The sequence below is a fragment of the Arctopsyche grandis genome, chromosome 8, assembly GCF_051622035.1.
Source record: "Arctopsyche grandis isolate Sample6627 chromosome 8, ASM5162203v2, whole genome shotgun sequence".
Classification (NCBI taxonomy): domain Eukaryota; kingdom Metazoa; phylum Arthropoda; class Insecta; order Trichoptera; family Hydropsychidae; genus Arctopsyche; species Arctopsyche grandis.
This window is the reverse complement of record NC_135362.1, coordinates 2,621,711-2,648,024: the sequence shown is the minus strand read 5'-3', so window position 1 is coordinate 2,648,024 and position 26,314 is coordinate 2,621,711. Positions and strand designations below refer to the sequence as shown.

The 26,314-nt window shown below is 36.1% G+C and overlaps 1 protein-coding gene across 1 annotated transcript in view; it reads left to right on the top strand.

Moving 5' to 3' along the window:
• Nucleotides 1–26,314, top strand: part of Dgk (diacyl glycerol kinase 1) — a 55,004-nt gene that overhangs the window by 19,392 nt on the left and 9,298 nt on the right. Inside the window, exon 3 of the mRNA XM_077436327.1 lies at nucleotides 19,044–19,117. Coding sequence (XP_077292453.1) covers nucleotides 19,044–19,117 — 74 coding nt within the window. The remainder of the gene's footprint in view (nucleotides 1–19,043; nucleotides 19,118–26,314) is intronic.

The window sequence follows — 26,314 nt, the reverse complement described above, 5'->3', positions numbered from 1 at the left end:
CAAGTCACACCCACTCTATGAGAACTCCAGCGTATCCTTTGTTGAGCTCCACGTGGTCCGCCACAAATCGGGAAACGGTCGTAAGTCGCTATCCGGTTCGTGGGACCAATGTTTGGGATGGTCTTATGGAAGCTGCAGGTTAGATCCGATTGTCCGATGATCGCCACATGGTCAAGGGGCCAAGTCATCGATAAGATGCCGTGTCTTCACGACCGATGTTTGTAACGTCCCTCAGGACGAATCAAAGTCATGATGATGGTATAAAAATTTTATTGCGTGGTAATTATTCATATTTACGAGGTTCAATCCTCCAAAATGGCGGACGATTTGACGGATCGACACACATCCACCTTGGAGTCAGTTCAAAAGAACACTACTTAGTCGTAATTGACAAGACTAATCATACCAAGTGTGCCAGTATAAAATGTGCTAATTGTACATTATAGTGTTGCGTAGGGGTGGGTGGAGGATTCAAATAAAAGACCACAGTCACTTCACAGCATTTATTGATGATTCAATAGATACACGCACCGCCAGTGCTCCGTCCAGAATGCCTTGATATCGCCTAAGTAACCGTTTATAAAGGACAGGCCACTCCCTGCATCTTCGACGTCCGGTTACTTCCCTATTGCTTAGGCATGTACCACTCAGTTCCACGCTATCGCTTTATCTAATAATAATTCTAGTGGGAAGTGGCTGGGTGCCGCTATCAACCGTCCATCCATTGTTTAGCCAACTTGCACTTAGTCTGGAAATCAAATATAACGGTCGCACAGTCTCTGAGATGCTACTCGGCCTAATCCGATTGGCGGCGTATGTTACAATAGTAACATTTCATTTATTTTTTTCCCGTTTAATTGGAATTTTATGTTGCGATCTAATTTAATGACTGGGAACACACTTCAAAACTGTCATTCTGATCCCGTTAGCCTAATCCGGGGGTATCTGTTGTTCACCTACGAATGCAATTAGACAGTGTGTACTCTCTATCTCTCATTTTCCCACGTTTCAATATAATGTACATGTGTAGAGTACAGTACGAGAATTCGATAACCACTAATTTACCTCGTTTAGTTTGATTTGCAGGAGACAAGGAGTAAATCGAGCGTCATAAATCGTAATGGAGGAAGAGAGAGAGAGAGATTGGTCGAATGTTACGCTCGAACGATGGAGCGTAGCGTAGTAATTGTTACGCGAGGCAGTCAAGCAGGGGGTGAAACGCCACCAATTAATATATGCAAAAGCCATTAGCGAATTGTAATTCAATTTACATCGCAGTTGTACCCAGGAGCTTCGTATCCGACCTAATCGACCCTACCTATTAGTGGCGAGTATCAATTTCGAACCAGGCATTACAGCTAAGTCGTGTCGAATCGGCTTCGATATTCAAATAACGTGGCTGTTGTCTATTTTCAAACGTCTAATTTTAGATTTGAGGTTTTTTGCTCTGAACTAAAGCTTTTTTTGTAATATATGCAGTTGTCTATTCTTTTATCCTATTATATAAAGGCTTATTTCGACACGCTTCACGCTGAAGTGGCTGACGATTGTTGGTCCAGACAGACGTTATACCGACAATGCGCATGCGCTGACGTATTATTTTGTTATATTTTATTTGTTTTTGTAATTCTCTTGTGCGTCACCGTATTGAGCAGTTCGTTGATTGAGTTTCAAAGATGAAATACAAACAGTTCTATAATTACATAGCTCGGGGTGAGTGATCTTTTCACTTTGTGGATTTTGAAAATTCACTTATTATTTAGTACACCAAGGCCACCAGTATATTATATTATTTTAACAGGGTTTTATTTAGTTTCAATTCGTCAATTGGTCTGACAATCTGCCTACACTCTACTGATCGCTTTGAAACTTTGCCATTTTGCGAGGTTTGGCCGCCGATAGAGATTTCAATTAGTCGATGGTGAAATAAATTCGTAATAAACACGTTTAAGAACCCAGAAATTTTGTAAAATGTGATAAATCATCCACTGCCAATAACCGGCTTTGGCTTTTGACTTTCTTTCTGACTCGTTTTGTTAGATTTTAATTGTTTAAACGCTTATAACTTTATCATTTTCACACTACATATATTTGATAAAATTTGCATTATAGGCTCTCATTTATATTTTTACTTCATTAATATGTTATGTAATGAATGTTAAAATGTTTATATTATAATTTTAATAATTCGATATGCGTGGTATGGCCAAAACGCTAACGGTAAAGCTTTGACGTTTTTCTGCTCGTTAATCTTTGTTTTCAACTCTCTGATTTTGTTTAAGTTGTCTTTGCAGTAGAGGAACCTATATTTTGAGAAATTATGTTACAGAAACCACAATAACAATTCCCGTTCTCATTTGTCGGAAAAACGCAGGCAACGAGCAAATTTGAAATAATTCAATTGTTTTTTTTTTATTTTAGCTAACAACGCAGGTCGCAACATGAAAACATTTGAAATTATTGCGTTGCAAAGACACTCAATCCCGTTTTTCCCGTTTCCGTTCTCGTTTTTGGTTGATTTTTTTTTCACAGTAATCTTCCCGGACATGCATACAACAAATCCTGAAAGTTCCATAGTAATCAGTTCAGTGGCTTATGAGCCGATTCGAGACTCCCCGGCAGACATTCATTTTTATATATGTACATATATAGATGTTATTATACCTGGTCTTCGTCCATACTATATCTCAAAGCCACCGCTAAGTGTCGTTCTTTTTTTGTTGTCCAAAGAAATATGCACCTATTCCCTAAAAAGTTTGGATATACACATTTTTTTTGATCTTTCATAAATTTGAAATTCATAATTGTTAGTTTTGAGGAAAAAAACATTAATTAAAGGAAACCTTAAAAATCCGGTTGATCGAGACAAAAAAGCCGGTTTTTAGTTTTTTGAAAAATGGTCAAAAACTTATCATTAATATACTGACATTTTTAACTTTTCCTTATTTCAACAGAAAGGCTTGATCAATCTCGATGATGTATCATAATATAAGCATTCAACATAAATTATACACTCAAAATATAATCCAGTATCGATTGTATATTCATATTCAAACGTACGGGTGGAGATATATCAATCAAGATAACTCTCGGTAATGAACCCGTCACTCACTCTGTCCAATCGCAGATAGACAGGAGGATAAGCCGTGTGGCTCACTTCATTTTCTCTATATGTATGCATGAGGGTCGTTTCACACGATCGATTCCAATCCAATATTTATAAAATATATATATATAAAGTTTCGCCAGAACAATTTCGACAGAAGCGCCCAAACTGTACGTGAAATTTGTCCCGAAAGTTTCGGCCCTCTTTTGTTCGAAAGCCCATAGAAAAATGCGAGGGAACTTTCGGAACGGCGGCAATCCCGTATAATCGAACCTAATCGAGTATGTAATGCAAATTTTTTATCTTATAATGCGCAAAGAGATAAAAGGATAAGTATCGACAGAAAGTTTCATACAATATAAAGATTGTTCCAAAATCTTGTCAAAAACTTGGGCAAAATAACACGATAAAACTTTTGCATCCACTTCAATGATATATAATGCAAAGTTATTACTTTATACAGCATACTCTCAATAATGCCAGTTTATTATGCATGAATCCCCTTTTTTATTAATTGAATACGTGCCACGAATAAGGTGGTAACTAACAAAAGTTGTAATCTACAGTATTTAAGAAAAACGAACGTTTCTTTTAAATCGAAAGATATATATTCATACACGCGCAAAAATCAAAATTTTACCAAACTGTAAACAAAACAATATGTAAATGTGGAATAACGTTGTCCGCGAATGCAGTTACAACGTTATTTTACGACTCTTGCATGTTCGGCATAACGAGGAAAGATAAGAAGCGGAACACGTACTATGTACTTAAAGTTAATTCGCAATAATTAATAACTTAATTGAAACAACTGTCTGATCGCGTTTATTACGACTTGGTTGGTCTGTGTTGCCACTCTTAAATACGCATCAGTGTAGTCACTCTTACGAATGCATCAGTGGTGCTACAAGAGAACTGTCAAACTGTCAGAAGGCTAGCTGCACCCTACAACTTATTACAATGAGTAACTAATAAATTGCAATAGTATAGAACGCTGTATGCTTGGCACAACTAATAAAGACAGGAAGCGGAATACACGGCTGGGAAGTATGGCAAGGGTAGTGGACATAATGGATAGAGTAAAGAGATTGAATCGGCAATGGGCGGACTACGAGGCTAGAAGAATGGATGAAAAATGGACACAAGAAGTGCTTGAATGGTACCCGAGTAAATGTAAAAGGGTAAAAGTAAAACTGTAGATGATGATGATGATGATATAAAACAAACAAGCACTAGCAGAGAGAACGACGGGCGCTTCTGCAGACATGTTGACACTTGAAACCACGTTATTCCACTGGGCGCACGCAAAAATCCAAGGGTATGGTTGGTCATGGCAATATATGTACATATATATACATACATATATTACCAGTGGCATAAACTAGTGGTTAGCATATTATGCTTTCGAGCAGAGTGGTCACGTGATTGAGTCCCGCTGCTGGCCAGATCTTGGTTTGCGACTCCAGGTCGATCGTTTCTTATCAGAGTTTGCCAATTTATCTTTGTCCATTTCCCGCAATTTTAAATTTTTCATAATCTCAAATTTCGGTGATTCGTATAAAAATGCTGCCAAATTTGTCCATAAATGTCTCGCGAATTTCAAATTTTTCAGCATCTTGGAAAAAATGTTCCTAGAGTATAAATATATCAAAAAATTGTCAAAATGTATTCATAGATATCTCTAGGTTGCTTTGTTAATTCAAAAAAATGTATATCGATGTTTGTAATTGGCCAGGAAGGCGCGTTGGGTTTTAGCTGTTAGGCCTTATATATGTTCGTAAAAATAAATAATAAAATTTAATTTAATTTATCTGCCTTATTACCAATCTGACATACACATGTAGATCATTTAGAGACAATTCAGAAGCGTTTTCTGCGCCATTTATCCCATAAGACTGATCTTGTTAAATTGTTACCATCTTATAATGACAGACTCTCTTTTTTCAAGATCGCAGGTTTGTCTCAGCGCAGAAGGGTTTCTGATTTGTTAATTTTATACAAGATTGCTAATGGTATCCTTGACACATGTGTGTTGAACGAAATTAATTTTAACGTTAATGCCCGATTCACCAGATGAAAAATCTTTTTTATCCACCAATTTGTCGTAATAACACTTCTTTTAATGGTGCAATCGCACGTATATGCCGTCTTTATGATGGTTTATATCAGCGTTTCCGAACCTGTGGTACGCGTACCACTTGGTGGTACGCGGTTGATGGTTGGTGGTACGCGAAAAAAAATCAGTAATGGCGGACATGCAGGAATGAATGATTAACAATCATAAAAATAGAAATATGTTTTATATCTAATATGTAATTTCGAAATAAACTTTGTAAGTTTGTATCTTTGTTTTGGAACTTCGAAAACAAAATAAAATTTCCATGACGACAATTCAATTGGTTGAATACCATATTTTTTTCGATTCAAATTAATTTAATAAAAAAACAATTGAATATTTACTATTAGATTCGCCATGTTTAAGCTGTTTATATTACAAATACTGAGCGAAGCCGGGTAAAATAACTAGTAATTAATAAACATTATCTTAATTAGTCATAGTCGACGTCAATATGTACAGTCGATGATCGATAATCTGGCAATCGGTACGTTTTCCTCAGATCCGGCATTTTGGAGTGCATTTTTAAATAATAAATAACTTGAATTTGACACTTGAGAACAGTTCGATAATAATCTTTAATGTTGTAGATAAAATTGAAAGTACATATGATTAGAAAATTAGAGTTTTGGAATTTATGTATCGAAAATGATCAAACTGAAGTATTTGAAACTTTACATAATTTATTATCTGAAAACAAGAGTCGTATGTCTCGGGATATACGTAAAAAAATAATTGAGTATTTAATAGAACTGAAATCGTCTTTTACGCAGTGCTTCCCCAAACCTTAAGAAGGAAAGAATTTGATTTCAAACCCCTTTGATAATGAACATTTTCGGACAGCTACCAAGGAAAAGGAGAACTTGATTGAACTTTCAAATTATAGCATATAAAAACAGAATTCCAAATAAATAAGACAAAATCATTTTTAAATGGTGGTACAATTTAGCGTTATGTACTACCAAGTGGTACAAGAGTCAAAAAAGGTTGGGAAACGCTGGTTTAGATGATTGTCCCGATCTTTTTGCTGACTCTTTGACAGTATTTTTAGGGCTAAGCTAATATGTGGTTGATTTGCTTCTTCACCTTCATTGTTATTCATTGTTTTTTTTTCAATTTTGATATGTTTTTGTAATTTTTCTTTTTTAGTTTCTTATATTACCACTGTACATGGAATATTATATTTTTATTTGTATTTATTATTTTTTTGTCTCACTATACTGCTTTCTTGTTTATATATTATTCTGTATGTGTGCCAATTTAAATAAAATAAAATAAAATAAACATGCGTATGCTTCCAACAATCAACAAGTTGAGAGAGAGAGAGAGAGAGGAAGGGGATGCTGATTTTATTGGAACCGTCACAACAATTTAGTTAAATAAATTGGAAAAATCAAAAAAAAAAAGGAGACGATCGATCTGGATTTTATAACTTACTCGTAATCAAATTTAAGGCCGGGATTTGAACCGATGACCTCTTTACAAATAAACAGTAACTAAACGCCGAGGCTTTATTATCTAGTGAATATTTAATTTTCAATGAAATTATTAATTGCTTAATTATCCCGCCCTATTCTGTCTATATATATATATGCATTGCAATTGAAAGGCACCCTTTTATAAACCCCTTTGCTACCCCCTTCTTAGTTTTTCATCCTATCATCCCACCCCGATCTGTTTAAGTCGTCAGTGTCGTCGTTATACGGATCATTTGTCCGAGACGTGGAAGACGGACACCGAACGAAAAGAGTGGGCGTTTCGGGTTGAGTTCCATAGACAATGAAGAGCTCCCGGATGATCGGAAGGAGCGGTCCATTGTCTCTGGTGGTCGCTTATTACGAATTACGGCCACGACAATATGGCCGGCCGTAACAATGGCGGCTATATAACGCGAAATGACGTAAACACGCGCGCGCGTCGACCTTTAAATAGAGGGGACCCGGGGATGAAAGGGACCCCGTTGAAACCCCTGGGAGTCCTTTAAACAGCGTGTTTTATTCAACTGTATAAACCGCCCCCGCGCACGTCATCTTACAAATCTATTCATTGGGGCCCGAACGGTTGCGTCACACCTCGAGGGACCTTTTCAAATTTTAGATTGGTTCCCTGTTTTTGTACAATATGTACGTATGTAGGTACGAATGTGTGTGTGTGAATATACATAATTAGTGGAACGTCCTGTTCCCTGTCGAAAGGTTTGAGGTTTGACGCATATGTATTTTCTTATTTTATTTATTTTTATTCATCTAATACATAATTTCGAAAGAGACTTTATATATATATATATATGTAACCGTCGTTCGTTGGTTCGTAGACGACACATTCTATATATATTTTTTTCGATTCATAGGCGTCGATTCGATTTTTTTCGATTTAAAGGATTCGAAGTCCCTGGGGGCGAAGCCCTAGAGGGGCAAAGTCTTACGGGGCGAGGCCTTACGGGGCGAAAGCTCTGGGGGCGCAGGCGCCGGATTCTGGTATACATATCATTTCGAAAGAGACAGTATATATGTTTGTTTGTTCGTGACAGTCAATTTAATAAAAAAAACAAATGAGTATTCAAATAAATTTATATAAAATAAAACTATTCAAATAAATTTAATAAAATGTTTACTATTTGATGAGCCATGCTTAACCCTTTGGCTGCTACGAGGTTTTTCAATGTCCAAGCGAAAAATGCTAGCATTTGTAATTATTTTGAAAAAAAAAAATTATATTTTTTTTTTACATACTTACTTCGCCGAACGCGCGTAATTTTTAAAATACTTTATATACATTTTTAAGAAGCAGTTGTGGACTCGTGCTCTCTCTTTCTGTCTTGCTTTTACATGCGTGCGTGCGAAAGAGATACCTACATACATATATACACTAAATAAGTTTTGACGATTGTTTTCCGACGCTTTATTTTTTTCAATAATCTATCTTTAGACATCGATGTATCCTTACAACATGCGATATATTCGAAACAGGTAGCGGTCTTTCTCTCTTTCTTTCTTGGTTTTAATTGTGTACATGTGAGCGAGACACACAAGGATGCGAAGTTTCTAATAATCAAATAATTTTTCAACATGTATCATAAACATTTTGTATGCATTTCAGTTGCATTTGATTGATTGCACGAATTCGTGACGTCTCGTGACCTATATAATTGAAAGCGGATTTCTATTGTTTTTTGCCATTTATTTTAACTCTGCAAAATGATATCGGACAGTGAAAGTGACGAAAGCGAAATAATAGCTCCTCGCCGAGGAAATCAGCAGCTCTACTGATTCTGAAAATGAATTTATCGACAATAATCAATTCCTAAGTAATAACTCCTTATATGACATTGACAACGAACCCAAAATTTACTTTGATGATGAATCCGAAATTGAAGAGCTTTTATTTAAAAAATTGATAAATATTTATAAAGCTTGATTGAAAAATAAATATAAATACGAATATAAAAAAAATGTTTCGTGCCACTGATGCGCTGGCGGCTCAAAGAAAGTATTGAAATACGACAATTAATGACGACAACAACGATCGTCGTAACAATCTTCGCCGATTTCAAAACAACGATTTATCGTTGTTGTAGCAGTCAAAGGGTTAAGTGGTTTATATTACAAACACCGAGCGAAGCCGGGTAATAAAGCTAGTAATATATAAACAAAAAAGCAGTATAGTGAGACAAAAAAATAATAAATACAAATAAAAATATAATATTTCATGTACAGTGAGCCCACATGCTAAAATTATATACGATATTAAGATAAATTTGCTGAATAAGTTTTGGAGCATGCCAAAATAGTTGGTTCTACACGGTATTTGGATTATTAGTCACATTCCGGTGGTCACAAAGACAATTTTTGCCATTGAAATCGCGAATACGCAATATTTGGCACTCAAGTTCTCGTTATTGTGATAGCTATCGTTAGTATGATGGACTTTTCGGCTGCCAGATGTTCCGTTATAGAGATTTTAGTGACTTTGTGACCAGTAATCACCGAACCGTTCTACTAAAAATGCGACTATAAAAAACTACGCACATGAAAAATCCGCACATGACAAAAGCTGACGTATCAAAAACGTCGCCTAAAAGTGGATTTACAAGGTTTACAAGTTCGGGAAACGACATGTATTTCGAAATTTGACTGGAGAATGTTCATGTTGTTGGCTACGGTCTGTCCGAGCTGGTTTAATTGACACCGCGTTAATTAATTTAACTGACGTGTCGTTTGTTTAGTGCCTTTGACTCTCCCTTAATCCCTTCCGTAACGCATTTACGTCACTTCCGGCGTCGTTCAAACTTTATTCAACTACGACCGGAATATTAAACAGCCACTACGCACTTACCTACTCGTAAATACTACACATTGTGTAACTGTGTCGACGAAGTGAGACCTTTCCCTGTATTAACTAATAAATTGTTTGGGAACCTACCCAAATTAATTGTTTCCCTAACATCTGGCGGACTACTATTATTTTTGGACCTGATTGTATTACAAGTACGTATAAATTATTAAGTTGGCATGCTTGCATCGAGTGTACATATATTTAAGTTGGTATGCTGCGCAACACCACAGCAAACATACAGTTCGTTTCGGCGCATCGAATAATTAACATGTTTAAAGCACTTAATAAATTTCACTGGCCTTTACCACGTGCCCCTTCACAAATCAAATCCTACACACACGAACATATGAATATACGAACGAATATCCACGTGCGTTAGCCTGGAGTGACACATTTCCTATGCGCTATGGCCAAACGTGTTTCAAATTTTGCGAATTTCGGATTTCTCACGATGCACACAACGGAAACCTATATTTATTTTAAACATAGTCATAATGTAGTCTTGAGGCAACCTGTCATGGCACCAGGGCCACCGAGAGGAATCCCGGGTCCTGGAAAAATAATTCCGTGCCTTATGACAAACCAAAAATAAAAATTCTTATGGCTATTAGAAAAATACCTATGTACATGTTAAATTCTATTTTTTGAAATAATCGAATAAGAAAGTATGATATAACAGGTACGATTTCACATGGACACCAAGAATGCGCGGATCGAAAAATAATAAACATTTAGCATTAAAGAGATAAAATATCAATATGGATCAGTCGAACGTCCCAACTCGTGGCCCCTCAAGTAGTCCGAGCCCTGGAGCTTTAACCTCAGCTTCCCCCCCCCCCCTCTCAGTGGCCCTGCATGGCATGGCATATTTGAAATAAAAATAAAATGTGGTACCTCGCAGTGGCGTAGCGTGAATTCCAGGCGCCCCCCCGCAAATTGTTTTAAGGCGCCCCCTCCCCCCCCATATATTCATATTATTTCGTTACAGCAAAATAACTTTCCAAATTAATAATTCATACCTTTTTTTACGTAGAAAAACTTTTTTCTGGACTCATTGGCAAACACGACTATTTTGTCAAAATTTAATACTAATAATTTCTAATTCTTTAAGACGATGTTGTGACATAGTTGACCTTAAGTAATTTTTAATAAGTTTCAACTTGTGAACGAGCGCTCCGTAGTGGCTACAGTTACCGGAAGCGTGAGGAACAAGATGATTTAAATGACGAATTTAAATTATAAAAATTACAAATGAAGAGCTTTGCCAAATTATGAACACGTTGATCTTCTTTATTTTTACAAGGTTTATTTTCTTTTAAGCACGCACGGAAATCAAGTATCTGATCTCGCAATGATTTGTCAAAATATACATATCAACATATGTACATATATGTAAATCGTCATCTGATAATTGTTTTGCAGGAAAGCGAACTTTGAAACAATGTTTAAATAACGTGATACGAACCTTCATTTGCACTTAGGTTACGTTTAGTGCCGCATTAAAAATTGTTCAAAATTTCTCTTAATGGATCCTGGAATCGTATATCATGACTAAGTTCATCAAAATGCTTTTAGATTCAATTTTGGCTTCAACCCTAATATTGTTGAAATTGTTACGAATCCTTCAAATTTATTGCTAAAATTACTGATCTCGCAATATGCATCAGTGCTCAGTCTAATCATAGACTGAGCACTGATATCATCAGCGTTTTTTGATTGAAGGAACTTTGAAACAAAGTTGAGAAACCGAAGAATTTTTGAAGAAGCACGAGTAGGAGAATAAATTCGAAACTTTCCATTTTCTTTTTTAGTCACTAAGAAATTTTAAAACATCTGTACATATATGTATATATATCGAAGTGCATTAATACAGTCTAATCTGGACGACCAACAAGCAGTGCATAATCTGTTTAAAGTAACTGATGATGAATTTTCCTTAAAAACTTCCCACCTGTTAATGTTGACAGCTAAAAATTTATAAATTTTTACGTTTTTACGCCTCATATAATTTTATTTTATTGTTTTAACAAAAATATATACAAGAATAAGAGAGAATTGTCAGCTATATGTAAATACAATAAAACAAAATGCAAATAGGTTAAAAAATAACAGAGGTTTTTAAAAAAATTATTGCAAAGAAATTACAGAACAAATTAAAAAATCTGCAAAAAAGGCACGCCGCTTTGCGGCGCCCCCCAAGCCTCGGCGCCCCCCCGCATTGCGGGGTCTGCGGGCGCGGTAGTTACGCCACTGGTACCTCGAAATGATTTATTAAATTTGTTCGTTCTAATCCAGCGGTTTTCCAAGGGGAGGCACCAAAACTTTTTAATAAAAAAATAATTTTCATACCATAATATCTACAAATAAATAAAACTTCATATCGTAGTTTAGCAGTAAAAATTCAATGCATGAATGTTTATTTTTTATTTTTCTTTCATTTTTATATATACATTTAATTCCTAAAAAAAATTATCCTTTGCAAACGCTCTGTTTGCAAAGGCGCAATGTGCAGTTTGCAAAGCTGTTTGCTGATATGGAAGCTAATTATACCTCACTTTTGTATTATTGTGAAGTTCGCTATCTCGTGCAAAAATGATTCAAAGGGTGTTTGAACTCAAAGAAGAAATAGCAACCTTTCTTGAAGAAAACCAACTTGAAGAGGCACATTTGTGGACTTTATTGTTAAACTTGCCTATGTATTTGGTTGAAATTTTTGGAAAATTGAGCGGCTTAAATAAATCAATGCAGGGATCACGAATACATCCACTTGTTCAAAAAGACAAAGTAAAAGCTTTCATTAAAAAGTTGAAGTTATGGAAATCAAATTTACAAAAGAATGAGTTGGATATGTTTTCGTTTTCACTTTTCAAAGATTTCTGGGCCACAGCCAATATCGAAGCAAGTAAAATTCTTTTTACTGACCACTTGGATGGCTTAGTGCTGCATTTTTCCAATTATTTCAAAGACCTTGATATTTCAAAGTTTTTGTGGATACAGAATCCATTTAACTACAATGAAGAAGACGAATTCGAACTGACAACCATCAAAAAAGAAAAATTGATAGAATTATAATGCGATAGCTCACTAAAACAAAAGTTTCATAATTAAGTCATAATTAAATTTTGGATGAATATTAGTGGAGAGTATGAATCTTTGTATTGCAAAGCAATGCAAGTACTTCTACCGTTTGTAATGTCTTGTTTATGCGAAACGGGCTTTTCGGCACTAGCTGCAATGAAAACCAAATATCGAGCCAGGTTAATAGTCGAAAAGGAGTTACGAGTGGCACTCGCCATATTGCCCCCAAGATTTGATAAACTTTGTGCCAATAAACAACAACATCCTTCGCATTAAATTTTGATGTGTTATATGTAGTTTAATATAAAAATAATTATACGTGTTCGTATAAATTTATGTTGTAGCAAAACCTTTTTATTATTCTGTCTATTGTAGTGTTCAGTATTTTTTTTTAAATAAAGGTTTATTATTTAAAACGTGTCTATATTATTATATCTATTAAAAAATTAAAGGTAGGGAGGGACGGAAAAAAAGTTTTTTTAGGGAGGCGTTGTAGCATAAAGTTTGGAAACCGCTGTAGAACAGCGTGGCCATGAATCGGGGATATAATAATGTACATACAAACATATATATTTTTTAAATATGATAAACATAATAATGGTAAAAATACATTAAATGAAATACAAAATGCATAGTATCACATATTTTTAAATATAAAAATATTTTTATTTCCATTAGTTTTTCGAAAAGTACAGCATTTTTTAATATGGGAGTGGAAACTGCACCACCCTTTCCATATACAAAGCTTAAAACAAACATTGCAATAAAAAATGCGATAAAGGCATTCAACCGAACGAAAGGAAAGGATTTCATCACGGTCGCCGATTTAAAGGATGCGCTCTGACGTCACAGCACTAAACTGAATCCTACGAGCGTCCATGATGAAAATCTTCACCCACCCCATCCCATAAAATCTTTTCCCTTTATGACGTCTCACGATAGCGCGGGAATCGCGTCTCTATTAAGGCGTCGTAATCTCGACGCCGCGTCATAAATTTTACACATCTCTGAAAATAGTGAGAGGGTCGTAATAAAGAGATGGAATGGGATTCGGGGAGAGAGGAAAGGGGAGAGAGTCACGAGAGCGTGGCAATGGCCGTTAAAGGCGTTCGCCTGCGACGCATTTTCGCGCGCTTTACGGCGTTCGTCCGCATTTAGATTTTTTATCGAAAATGAACGGCGAAATCATTTATGCTATAAATTTAATAATAATGCAATAAAATTTACACCTGCAGGTTTTCATGTTACACTTTGATCGTTTCAGTACATTATTAAAATATCGAGCCAGCAGCGTGGCTCGGTCGTTAAGCTTCTGCTTAACACTGAGAGGCGCCGAGTTCGATCCCTTGAGCTGACCTCGATTGAAAAGAATTTTTCTGAGTATATCTGTAATGCTGCTGGTCAGACCAGGATTTGTGACTCCTGGTTGATCGTTTCCTATCAGAGTTTGCCAATTTTCTCTGATTTCATTGTTGAAACGATTCCCGAATAAAAATTGGCTAAAAATCCTTCCTACCCACTATGTCACCACTATTTGAGTATGATTAATGTAAATATTACAATAAAAATGTATGTACAATTCATAGATGTCTCGTTAATTGTCGAGTTTAAGTCAGTGTCTCGTAATTTAGCGACTTATATAATAAAAAATGCTGTATTGTTTGTAATTTGGCCAGGAAGGCGCACCTGTAATGCCTTCCTGGTATGAAATAAAAAAAAAAAAATAAAAAAATAAGGTAACGGTACCAATCTCCGTCACGGTCCAATCTTTCACAAATTTTTCAATAAAACATGAGTAAATGACTAATTTAAAAATAACCTGGGCATTTTTAAACTTTGCCCGGCATTACTTGTGCGTGTATGAAAGTTAAAGAAAAATCTTTAAAGCTCCCTCTCACCCCCTCATATATTTATTTTTATTTTTACATACATACATATATAAAAATATACCAGGAAGGTCTAACAGGTAAACTCCAATTCGCCTTCCTGGTCAATTACGAACAATGCAGCATTTTTATTACATACGTCGCTGAATTATGAGACTGAATACTCGAAATTAACGAGACATCTATGAATTTGAACATAAATTTTTATTGTACACTAGCTGAACCATTCATGGGCTGCAATGCCATAATAATGCAATTCCCGCTCCCGTTCCCATTCTCGTTCCCGTTCCCATTTGTCGGAAAAACGCAGGCAGCGTTTGAAATTATTGCGTTGCAATTACACTCATTCCCGGCTTAGGAGCCTATTCGAGACACACATAGACATTCATTTATATTCATTTTTATTTATTTTCATATTTTATTGTTACAAATCAATATACACTCGCCATTACAGATTTGCTCCAATGCGACGGGTGTACGTTAACGAAATACAGAATACATAAACAATCAGAAATACAATAATACATACATATACAATCAGAATATATAGCATATAACAATTAATCAGAAATAATAATCATAGAGAAATCTATGAATTATTTTTAGATTTTTTTTTGTATACAATTTTTATACATATAATAAATTCGAAATTATAGAGATGTCTATAGAGATATCTATAGATTTCAGATTAATGTGTATAATTATTACAAATTATACACAGGCAGATTTTTGTGACAACAGGATTCGATCTAATACCAATTTTCAGGAACCGTTTCAGCAATGATCAGATAAAATTGGCAAACTCTGATAGAGAAACGATCGATTTGGAGTCACAAAACCCCCAAATCTAACCAACAGTGGCGAGGACTCGAACCTTTGACCTCGTTGGTGCTAAATATATACGCTACCACTAAGCCAAACTGCTGGCTAATCATATTTTATATAATCATTTAGTGGTGACATAGTAGGTAGGAAGGTTTTTACCCTAAATAGGGTAAAAACCTTCCGACTTAAACTCGACAATTAACGAGACATCTATGAATTGTACATACATTTTTATTGTAATATTTACATTAATCATACTCAAATAGTGGTGACATAGTGGGTAGGAAGGATTTTTAGCCAATTTTTAATCAGGAACCGTTTCAACAATGAAATCAGAAAAAATTGCCAAACTCTGATAGGAAACGATCGACCCGGAGTCACAAATATCCAAGTCTGACCAGCAGCATTACATAAAATATACCGGAAAGGCCTAACAGGTAGACCCAATGCGCCAATTCTTAGACAATTAATTAAAATCATTTTTTATTATATAAATCGCTATATTTCGAGAGGCTGAAGAAAACGAAATTAAAAATTAATTAATTAATAAATACTTGTACATATTTTTTTACATATTGTACATAAATGAAATTCAGATATTTGTAACATAGCGGGTAGGATATTTGCCAATTTGAGGAACCATTTCAATAATGAAATCAGATAAATTGGCAAACTCTGATAAGAAACGAACGACATGGAGTCACAAATGTCCGAGTCTGACCAGCAGTATTAAAGATTAGCACAGGATCGAACCTGGAACCTCTCGGTGCTAAACATAAACGCAACCTAAGGCTGGCTAAGTTGGGATACCATAAGACGTCATGACGACGGCCTTGCACCTTTGTAAGATTACAATTCCGATATAGAATCCGGTGTGTTCAAGCGCGCTTAAAATACGGAATCAAGTATGGGTATGGGGCAGTATTTTTGGCCACAATCAGCACGATCGCCGACGTGATCCCTTTTTAATCCCCCGTCTCCTCCTCTTCCCCGCGATTGCCTTTTGTGCGAACAGCCGGTTCACTTATTGTTGTGCGCGGCTGTTTTTAAGTGGTTCGTGCGAAAATTGCGTCTTCAACGAGAGGGGTCGTATTTTGCAACTGTCAGAAAGTTCAATGGTCGCCTTTGAAGTTGTTACGATTGAAACGTGCATACAAGCAAATTGGTAAGACTGAGCGCACATGGAAACTGTTTTGTCTCGATCTTGATTAAGTCGAACGTCTTAATTAAGAGGGTTGGACACCAGCGCCTTCTCCATACAAACGTATTACACTTCTCCCTTCCTCAATTATGGCACTAGAGAAATTATTTTTTAATATGCTATGGATATCCACCATAGGCATGTTTCTGTGGTTTTATTTTTTTGATTAGCTATTTTTTATAGGAGCTACGAACCGCCAAACATCTATAAAATCGCCTCTTTTTTACACCCATGAAAAGAGTCCAGCGTGCTTATTTAACGGTTGATTCTTAAAAAAAATACGAGCACACAAACATAGAAAATATCTTTCTTATACCGATGATGAAATGTTTTTTTAAATTGGTCCAGTTTCGGAGGAGAAAACTGGAGAATACGAAACCTCGATTTTGTATTATCTGGTCGAAGCGCAACTGTCACATTCACTCAATATATATATATATATATATATATATATATATATATATATATATATATATATATATATATATATATATATATATATATATATATATATATATCTATATATATTGATACATATTGTCGCATTCACTCAATATATATATCCAAGAAAGGAACGGCAACAAAATTAAGGTTTCGGGTATACAGCCATTTTAAGGCCCCTCTTGACGTTAGGCCCTCCGTGACAAAAACTCTGTACACAGATGGCGATCTTTTATCATAATTTACGATGCAAATAAAAATGCAATGATAGTAATTTGTCACGGCTTTTCGTGTCGCGTTGTTTCACGTCGCGTTGTGTCGCTGTGTGTGCGGTTTCTGCAAGGGTGCCAATTATATATTTATGAATGTGTGGGGCGCGGCTCGGAGCGCTTGCGAACTTCGTAAAAGCGAATCGCTTTCTCAATTCAAATATGAATGTGTATTGTTGGGGGAAAAGTTTCCAAATGTTAACTGCTGCGAAGTGAAAGCCTTAGAATGTCTTTTATCAAGTTCAATTTATACCTATTGAGAAGTTCGTGAAAGTCTGCACATTTACCTGATGGCTTTTTCAAATGAACTTTTAATATGAACATAAATTTCAGACAAAATATCTAGTTTTCAAACCCAGAAGGGTGGGTGCTTGTATAAATTATTAAGTTGGCCGAGTGTATGCTTAAGAGGCTGGATCCCAGCGCCTTGTCCATACAAACGTATTAGACTTCTCCCTTCCTCAATTATGGCACTAGAGAATTTATTTTTTAATATGCAGATGTCTCGTGAATTTCGAGTTTTCAGTGTCTCGTAATTCAGCGACTTATGTAATAAAAATGTTGAATTGTTTGTAATTGACCAGGAGGGTGCATTGGGGTTTACCTGTTAGGCCTTCCTGGTATATTTGTATATATGTATGTAAAAAATAAAAATAAAAAATCTTAGATGAATGGAGCTACTCCACCGACCGCCTTTAACCCTTTGAGTGCTGTCGGTGAAACGCTGACGCTAACGCTCAATATTTCGCAAACATTTCCAACTAGAATTATCTAGAAATCCAATAGAAAGCAGGTATAAAAATTGTAGCAAATCCAAACAAACCCTAGATCACTCACTACCCTAGATAACTACCACCGAGGATTTCAAGTTTTGTAAAGGTGTGTTTAGACTCTCTAATATATTGTTACGTACGCCGCGGATTAAGCGAATAGAATCCCAGAGACTATGTGACCGTTCAAGGGTTATCTGTTATCGGATTAACTATGTAAGTGCTTGCACTTACTTCCATGATTATATCTGGACTCTAAGTGCATTTAGGCTAAACAATGACCGTTATTAGTTATTTCTCAGAATCGGTACGGGAAGACCCAATGTCGTGGAAATACATATCCGAATACGTGACTATACAACAGGTAAACAGATTAGGCGCCCTGAGAGATCTACCCCTTATAAGGCGGTACGTAGGCGATATCAGGTCATTCTGGACGGAGCAGTGACAGTGTGTGTAACTCCTTAATCATCAATAAATGCTGTGAGACGACTGTTGGCCTTTTACTTGGATCCTCCACCCACCCCTACGCAACAATATAAAATAAACAAAGGAAGTCTATTAATGAATGTATTTTTCCAAAACTAGTTCCATCTTCTTCATTGTTGTTTAAATGTAATGCTCACGATCTAAATGCCAAGCCACAATCTAAAATATTCAGCAGTTAGGAATTTTCATCGGGAAATTCTGCTATGGTTATAAATTCAGAAATTCCGGTGTAAACCAGTCTTTATAAAAACTGACACGGATTACACGACCCATGTTCAATGCATTTTTTTTCAATGCTACCTGGAAAGGCTTAGTTTGTAGTATTCTTGTTTATTTTTTACATACTCAAAAAAGAACGCCTATCGGCGTATTTCAGGCTCATAGACTTGTTGGCAAAACGCCGATCAGCGTTGGTCAGCATTCAAAGGGTTAAGGGAGTAGGTCTATCTCATTAAAAATGTGTTCTGAAATCAAAGGAAATGAATGAAATAATAAGCGAAATATTAATGTTTTTTTTTCTTCCACAGGACATCGACTATGAGGGCTTCCGTCGATTCCTGGACACGTTCCTGGACGTCAAAACTCCCGATGAACTATCAAGGTTTGAACTCCTTCGCACCCAGCTCGTTAATAATTCCAAACTCTCAGATAGTAACCCAACACTTTCACCGCAATCCTCCCCACATCGAGAGCGATCTAATGATAGAGGACCCCCCCAGAAACTATCCGGATACTATTTTAAGATTTCAGAGGGTTGGTCGGGAGATGTGTCAGATATATTCCGCCCACGGAGAGTTTTGGTCCAAAACCGCCCACATCTCCAACCCTCCCCACGGCGTGACGTCATCGATCGATATATCGCGAAAACTTGGTGGCGAGTGCTCTAAATCCAGTTCCTCGTAAATCTAAAACGGTCCCCCCCATCCCCACCCCTTCGACACTCCCACCCAACCACCCACCGACTCGCTTAATTGGGTACGTTTTAAAGTTGCAAAAGTGAACTCTATTTCGGCGTACCATTGTGCGCTTATACAATCGAAGTTAGCTGCCTATCGCATAGAAGAGTGAACCAAGTCAAACTTCGGAACACTTCAGAAGTCTTCCAAAATTTTCTCATTACTGCTTCAAGTACGATACTGCTGCTTCTCAAAGTGGCTTACCCACTTCTAATTTTAGTTTTTACTGTTTCAATAGTGATGTTTAGCTTAAATACAACATAATGTAAAGGGTGTTTTTTTAGAGGTATAGAACTCAAAATCATGGTAATGGCCGTGGTATTGTCATTATTAAAAGATTATGCTATTCCATTTGTGTTTAAATATGATATCAGGCAATTATATTAGGCAGGAATAAAGCGCAATCTGGAAGTCTAATTTTCGACCACTTTTTCCGGCAGCTAGAGCTGTATATCGGCAATAACGCGGCGAAGGCTTCCAAATCGTCCATCGTCTCTGGTTTATCGGCGTTGATTAGCGACTTCACATATCCTCACAGAAAATAATCCAATGGTATTTAATCACACGATCTTGGAGGCAAATTCACGACCGTAAAATGGACATAGTTTGCGTAGCACGGTAATTTTCACGAACCACAATTTTCCAAATAAATTTTCACAATTTGCAAGCGTTGCTCTGGCGTTAGTCTATTCATGATGAAATGGCAAACCAAACTGAGCACAAATCAGCTGTCAACTGTAAAATTGGTAACTGAAAAAAGTGTTGCCAATTCAAAAAACAAACCTCTTATGAAACATCCTTTATATGTTTGTATGTATGAATAATTGGTTTAATTGGTATGTAGCCAATTCATATCGCGAATTCCTTTGGAAAAGTGCTTCTGCAATTAGAGTTAACTCAAACAAATATGTTTGAATATGTTATTTCTATCACGTGTTCCATTCAAGTGGATGTACATATGTAAATATGAGAGAAGAGGAATAGATAAATGTGTAAATAAACATATGATATATACGCTGCTGTATGCAAGCGATCCACAATAAAAAATATTTGCCCAGTATCTTCAGGACTAAAACACACTGAGGGGCACGCGGCACGTGGTTTTTTTAGATCTCGTGGCTTCCAGCTGAGGTCACCGTTCCTTCAGTTCATTCTTAATTCGTACGATTTCTTCAAATATGGGAGTCACCTTTATCGATCACTGTCAATAAATGGATAATATATCCAGGGGGGTGATTTTTGGACTCGGTGGAAACCCGCAGGAAACATTATGCGTGCTAGCGTTATTTTTACACCTTCAAAACTATTGTAGCATATGCGAAAAGGAGCCGCCGTTTTAATTGGTTTTCGAGGATTATCTCCAGGCTTAAGTGCAGTCGGCTAACATTGGAGCCCCCCAATTGACTTAGTGGTCGGTAACGGCACTCTCGCTAGAATTCTCAGAACTGAGAGCGCGAGACCGTGGGACTGCATATCCGGTACGTGACTAGGTAAATGTATGCATCCACTCTGCTGTCCAATGAAGTGTGCAGAAATTTTTCGCAAGTTAATAGTTTTGTCACACATCTATTATATTTTTTTTTCAAGACCATCCACTAAATCTACACTATGGCTAACTGTGTACAAATTCAAACAAATTGTAACGTACGCCACCGAGAAAGTGCAATCGAATTAGGCCAAGTAGCATCCCAGAGACTGTACGACCATTATAATTGGTTTCGAGGGTTATCTTCAGGCTAATTGCAAGTAGGCTAAACAATGACCACCGAATTGGCGTAGTAACGGCACCCGGTCCCTTCTCAGAACTGACAGCGTGAGACTGCGCACCGCGGAAATGCATAGCTGGTACGTGAATATAAAAATAGGTAAACAAACCGGACGTAAAAGATGCAGGGAGCAACCTGCCTTTTATAAGCAGGTACTTAGGCCATACCAAGGCATTCCGGACGGAGCACTGACTGTGCGTGCATCTCCTTAATCAACCAATAAATGCTGTGAAGCGACTTTCGCATTTTATTTGGATCCTCCACCCCCACCCCCTACGCAACACTATCTAAAAAAACACGTGCCTTTCAGTATGTTTTCGCCCCTAAACTGTTGAAGTATTAACATCTCCTTCAGAAGATTTTATTCTGATCCCACTTTACAATATTAAACCGAATTTCACCCTTTTTAACTAAGTTTCATCAATTGCTCTTCCCAAATATCTCTCTGCCGGTTCTTTACTCGAAAGCCTTCTCCGGCCAGCTTAATTGAAAAGTTATGGAGAGTTTCCAATTCTTCCTTTCTTTTGCTCGACGTTTTCAAAATTTCCCTCCGTTCCTTGCCTAAATCATCAAATAATACTAAAAATTAAATTAAAGATGTTTGGAACGAAACGAGGGTACTAGAATTGTGTAGGACTTGGTCCACTCTTCCGTCTTAATGCGCTTACGTGCAATATATCCAGCTTAGTGCAAATCCAGCGAAGGTTGTTCGAAACCCATTAGTTGTGCCAGTTGTGTTTACTCGGAGTGCTCCTACAGGTATCGCGTTTCCCATGATATTTGTCGCTAAAAATACCGTGAAACGTAAACACCATGATGAGTTAGTTCCCCATTGACTGAAACGGCCGAGAGAGTCGTCACTTCGAAGGATTGACCCATTTTCTTACCCACCTATATATATATATATATATATATATATATATATATATATATATATATATATATATATATATATATATATATATATATATATATATATATATATATATATATATATATATATATATATATATATATATATATATATATATGTATATGTACATATACCTACTACCTACCTAACAAAAAATAAATATTTTCCCAAGCGCAAAATATTATCGGATTAGATTATTTATCGACGTTTTGTACAGCATCTGCTATTTTCCCAAGATATAACCTACTATACATACTTACATGTTCTTTTTCTTATTTATAAATATTTTTTCTTGTATGCATATTTCATATAAACGGGACCGAAAGTGAAAAGCCCGAAAAAACAAATATCGGAAGGCAAAGATCGAAAATCGAAAGATCTTTAAGTCGAAAGATCAAAAAAAAGGGTACATGGTAATCAGTACTATGTATATATAATATATATGAGTGGCATGCGGTTAAATTATCTCTTTTTTTGTCACACAGCCTTATTTAATGTGCGCGCGCAGGATACGGGAGGAAAAGCCTGTTCCTCTAGTTCCTGTTGTATCCTTCTCGCGCAAATTAATTGAGGATGTACGACGGGGGGGAGAGAGACTTTTACCGTACGCCACTGATATATGTACATATATATACTAACCGTATTTCATATGTATGCATGGTAAACGAACATTTTCGACTTTTTAACATTCGGTCCGGTGACGGTCACACCATATTTACATACATACTTGCATAGTCAACAATGATATTAACTGCAATGGTTACCAAAAAGGTAACGAAAACAGTGTGTTTTCTTTCTAGCACATTTGGACGTTCAGTAGTTCTTTCTTTCGCGTTCCATAGATGTCGTTGTAGAGAAACCGATATTAATTTAGCGGGTGCGTGGTGATTTCGAACCTAGCTCTAGTGCCCACCGGTGGGCGCACGGCGACGAAGTGGTTAATTGTCGGAATGGTTCTTTAGAAATTGGCTCGTTATTGTAACCATTGTCCATTGTATGATGATTAGTCACCGGACCCAGAAGGTGCCGCGTATTGTTCAAAGGTTGTAAATGCATTGTTTAAGGTTTGCCGAACCTTTTTTACAAAGGATTTACAACAATGGAACAATGGAGGGCACTGTGACTATCCGGTGTCTAATGATGATGGTCAAAAAAGGGTAATACTTAGGGATTGCAATACTGGTTTACCGATTTGCCGGTAAATCGCCAAAATTTTACCAACGGTGATTACCAGAAATTATTTTATCGCGAAGTATGTGCAGATAAATTGCATTGAAAATCTATGCGAATGGTGTATTGTGGATAAAGAAGTCTGGAATTTGTTTATTTTCAGTATTAAATGTTCAAAACGATTAAGTTTTTGGTCCAAAAAGCATTTTTGGACTTCGGATTCTCTAGATTCTCGCCGCTCGCTCTATACTAATAAGATATCATCATCTCTACAACCATTCACCATCTACTGCTGGATGAAGGCCTCTCCAACATGCTTCCACTCGTCTCTATTTTACGCAACTCTCATTCACACATTTTCCTAATTTCGTCTACACATCTTTCCTGCGGTCTTGTTTTTAACCTTTTATATTCTCTCGGGTACCATTCTAGCACTTCTTTTGTCCACCTTTAATTCATTATTCTAACCGCATTGTCTGCCCATAGCCATTTCAATCTCTTCACTATATCCACTATATATGTAAACTACCCTTGTCATACTTCTCAGCCATGTATTCCGCTTCCTGTCTTTCTTAGTTGTGCCAAGCATACAGCGTTACATTCTATTGCAATTTAATAGTTACTCATTGTAATAAGTTGTAGCGTACGGTGAGCCTTGACAGTGATCAGTTTGACAGTTCTCTTGTAACACCACTGATGCATTCGTAAGAGTGGCTACACTCATGCGTATTTAAGAGTGGCAACACAGACCAACCAAGTCGTAATAAACGCGATCAGGCAGTTGTTTCAATTATGATTATTAATTATTTCAAATGGACTTTATGTATTACTAGTGGGCTGTGTGTACATAATTAAAATTAAATTATTTTTTTAAGTTTTTGATTAAGTTTTTGTCGGCCAATCATGTAAACGAAGTGATATGCCGCGTCTCTCTCCACGATATACGATTCCAAGGGGAGAAAGAGAGACGGAACATGTAAACGAACATTCACACAACCTCAACGCAATAGACAATTATTATATACGATATGACATTATTTACCTGAGATTTATTTTAAATTATTTACGGTTCAATCTATATATGTATGTTGGTTACCGTTTTTAGGAAAAATAGCCTCAAATAGTTATTTGTTTACCGATAATAGAAGAAATTATTTACCGTTTGCCGGTAAATTAAATTTGATGGCAAATTGCAATCCCTAGTACTACTATTTGATTGGAAAAAATAAGCGATTGAGTATTTTGTCGTAGTCCGGTAAGCAGAAAAATAATGGTTCGCCTATATAATTGAATTCATAACTAAAATGTAGTGGGTTCAAAAAGTCCAACGCTCTTACATCACAATTTTTCAATTACTATTTGTACCTTCAAAGACAAACCAAAAATAAATAAAAAATATATAGCTTCAAAGCGAGTTTCTTTTTATATTTTCCTCCATAGATAATCTTCACAGGGCTTTTGTTTCATTGGTTTTGCTCTATTTATATGCGCTCTCGAGCTTATTTTCCTCATCATCGATCATGTCTGAGGGTGTATGCCCTTTATATCTCCCTGGGGCTGCAAGTCTACTCCAGTGAGATTGATTGTGGGTTTTTTCTTTCCCTTTTTGCTTTTATTAGAAAGGACATGTTGAAGTAGTCGCGGAACCAATCAGAAAAATCGAGCAACAACACTGTAAATATTCCAAAAACAAAACGCACGAGTTGATTGAAAAGTTTCGACAACTCAACCACAATTCAATCCACACAGTAGTAAGCGAAAAGATATGCGATTTCTATTGATCAGAAGACATCTGAGCATATCTTTTGTGAACGCTTGTAGCTCGTATACATATATAAGCGAGTGCAATACCAAATATGCACAATGAACGTGCGAAGTACGAATGCATATTGCGCAGTGCGTACATATCATCACGGACTGCTACTAAAATGATATCCAACTTCGACGACATCTAATTACACTGAGCAACAAAAAAAATTACCAGAGCGGAGACTAACCAATTTTTAGTAAGTTTGACCCACTAAATTTGAATGTGATAATGATTTTTGTTGGTTAGTGATCGTTTAAAAAAATACTTATAGTTTTTTGGATTTTGCGGTCTTTAACTCAAAATATATGTTGTATTGATGTGCTCAAAGTGAGTATTGGAATCAATAGTCAGATGTTTTTTCTATTGATTGTGATTTGTTTTTGTTTTAAAATACTTATAATTAATTGTCTAGCGAATTTTAAAAGTCAAAAATGTTTTTTTTACGGATTTTTTCTCCGTGCTATTTTGCGTTTATTTGTCCAGTTTTTTTAATTCACCACGTTCATAAGGATCGGTTTGCTATCTCAATATATTTTTTTATCAAAACGTACTAACTCAACCAGCAATAACTCATATCGTAAACGATTACTAACCAACAAAAATCATTATCATATTCGAATTTAGTGAGTCAAACTTAGTAAAGATTGATTAGTCTCCACTCTGGTAACTCAAAAACGTAATTTTTTGTTGATCAGTGCTATTAAATAAATTATTCAAAACTGTTTTTTTTGCCAGAGTGATGCTAGCTTTGGCCAAGTGGAAGCTGAAGAACTTTTCAAAAAAAAAAAAACATATTAGACTCTGTAGGTTTTATATCTGGTCTAAGCTTATTTGTTTTTAATAAAAGGTATAACTATTTTTAACAAAGGTATACTATTTTTTGACGATCAGAAGGGCGAAAACAAACTGAGTGTTACGTGTTTTTTTTTTAGATACTTTTAAACATGCGAAAAAAACGCGACACCACTGGCCCATATACATTTTATTTTTTATTTTATGTTTAATTTATACCAGGATGGCCTAACAAGTAGCCCCAATGCGTCTTCCTGGCCATAAACATTGTACATTTGATACAAGCACTATTAGTATTATACAAAGTAAATACATATCAATTAACATCTATGGTCAAATCTGTAAATTTGCAGCATTTTATACAATCCAGCGAAATTTGAGATTGCTTTAA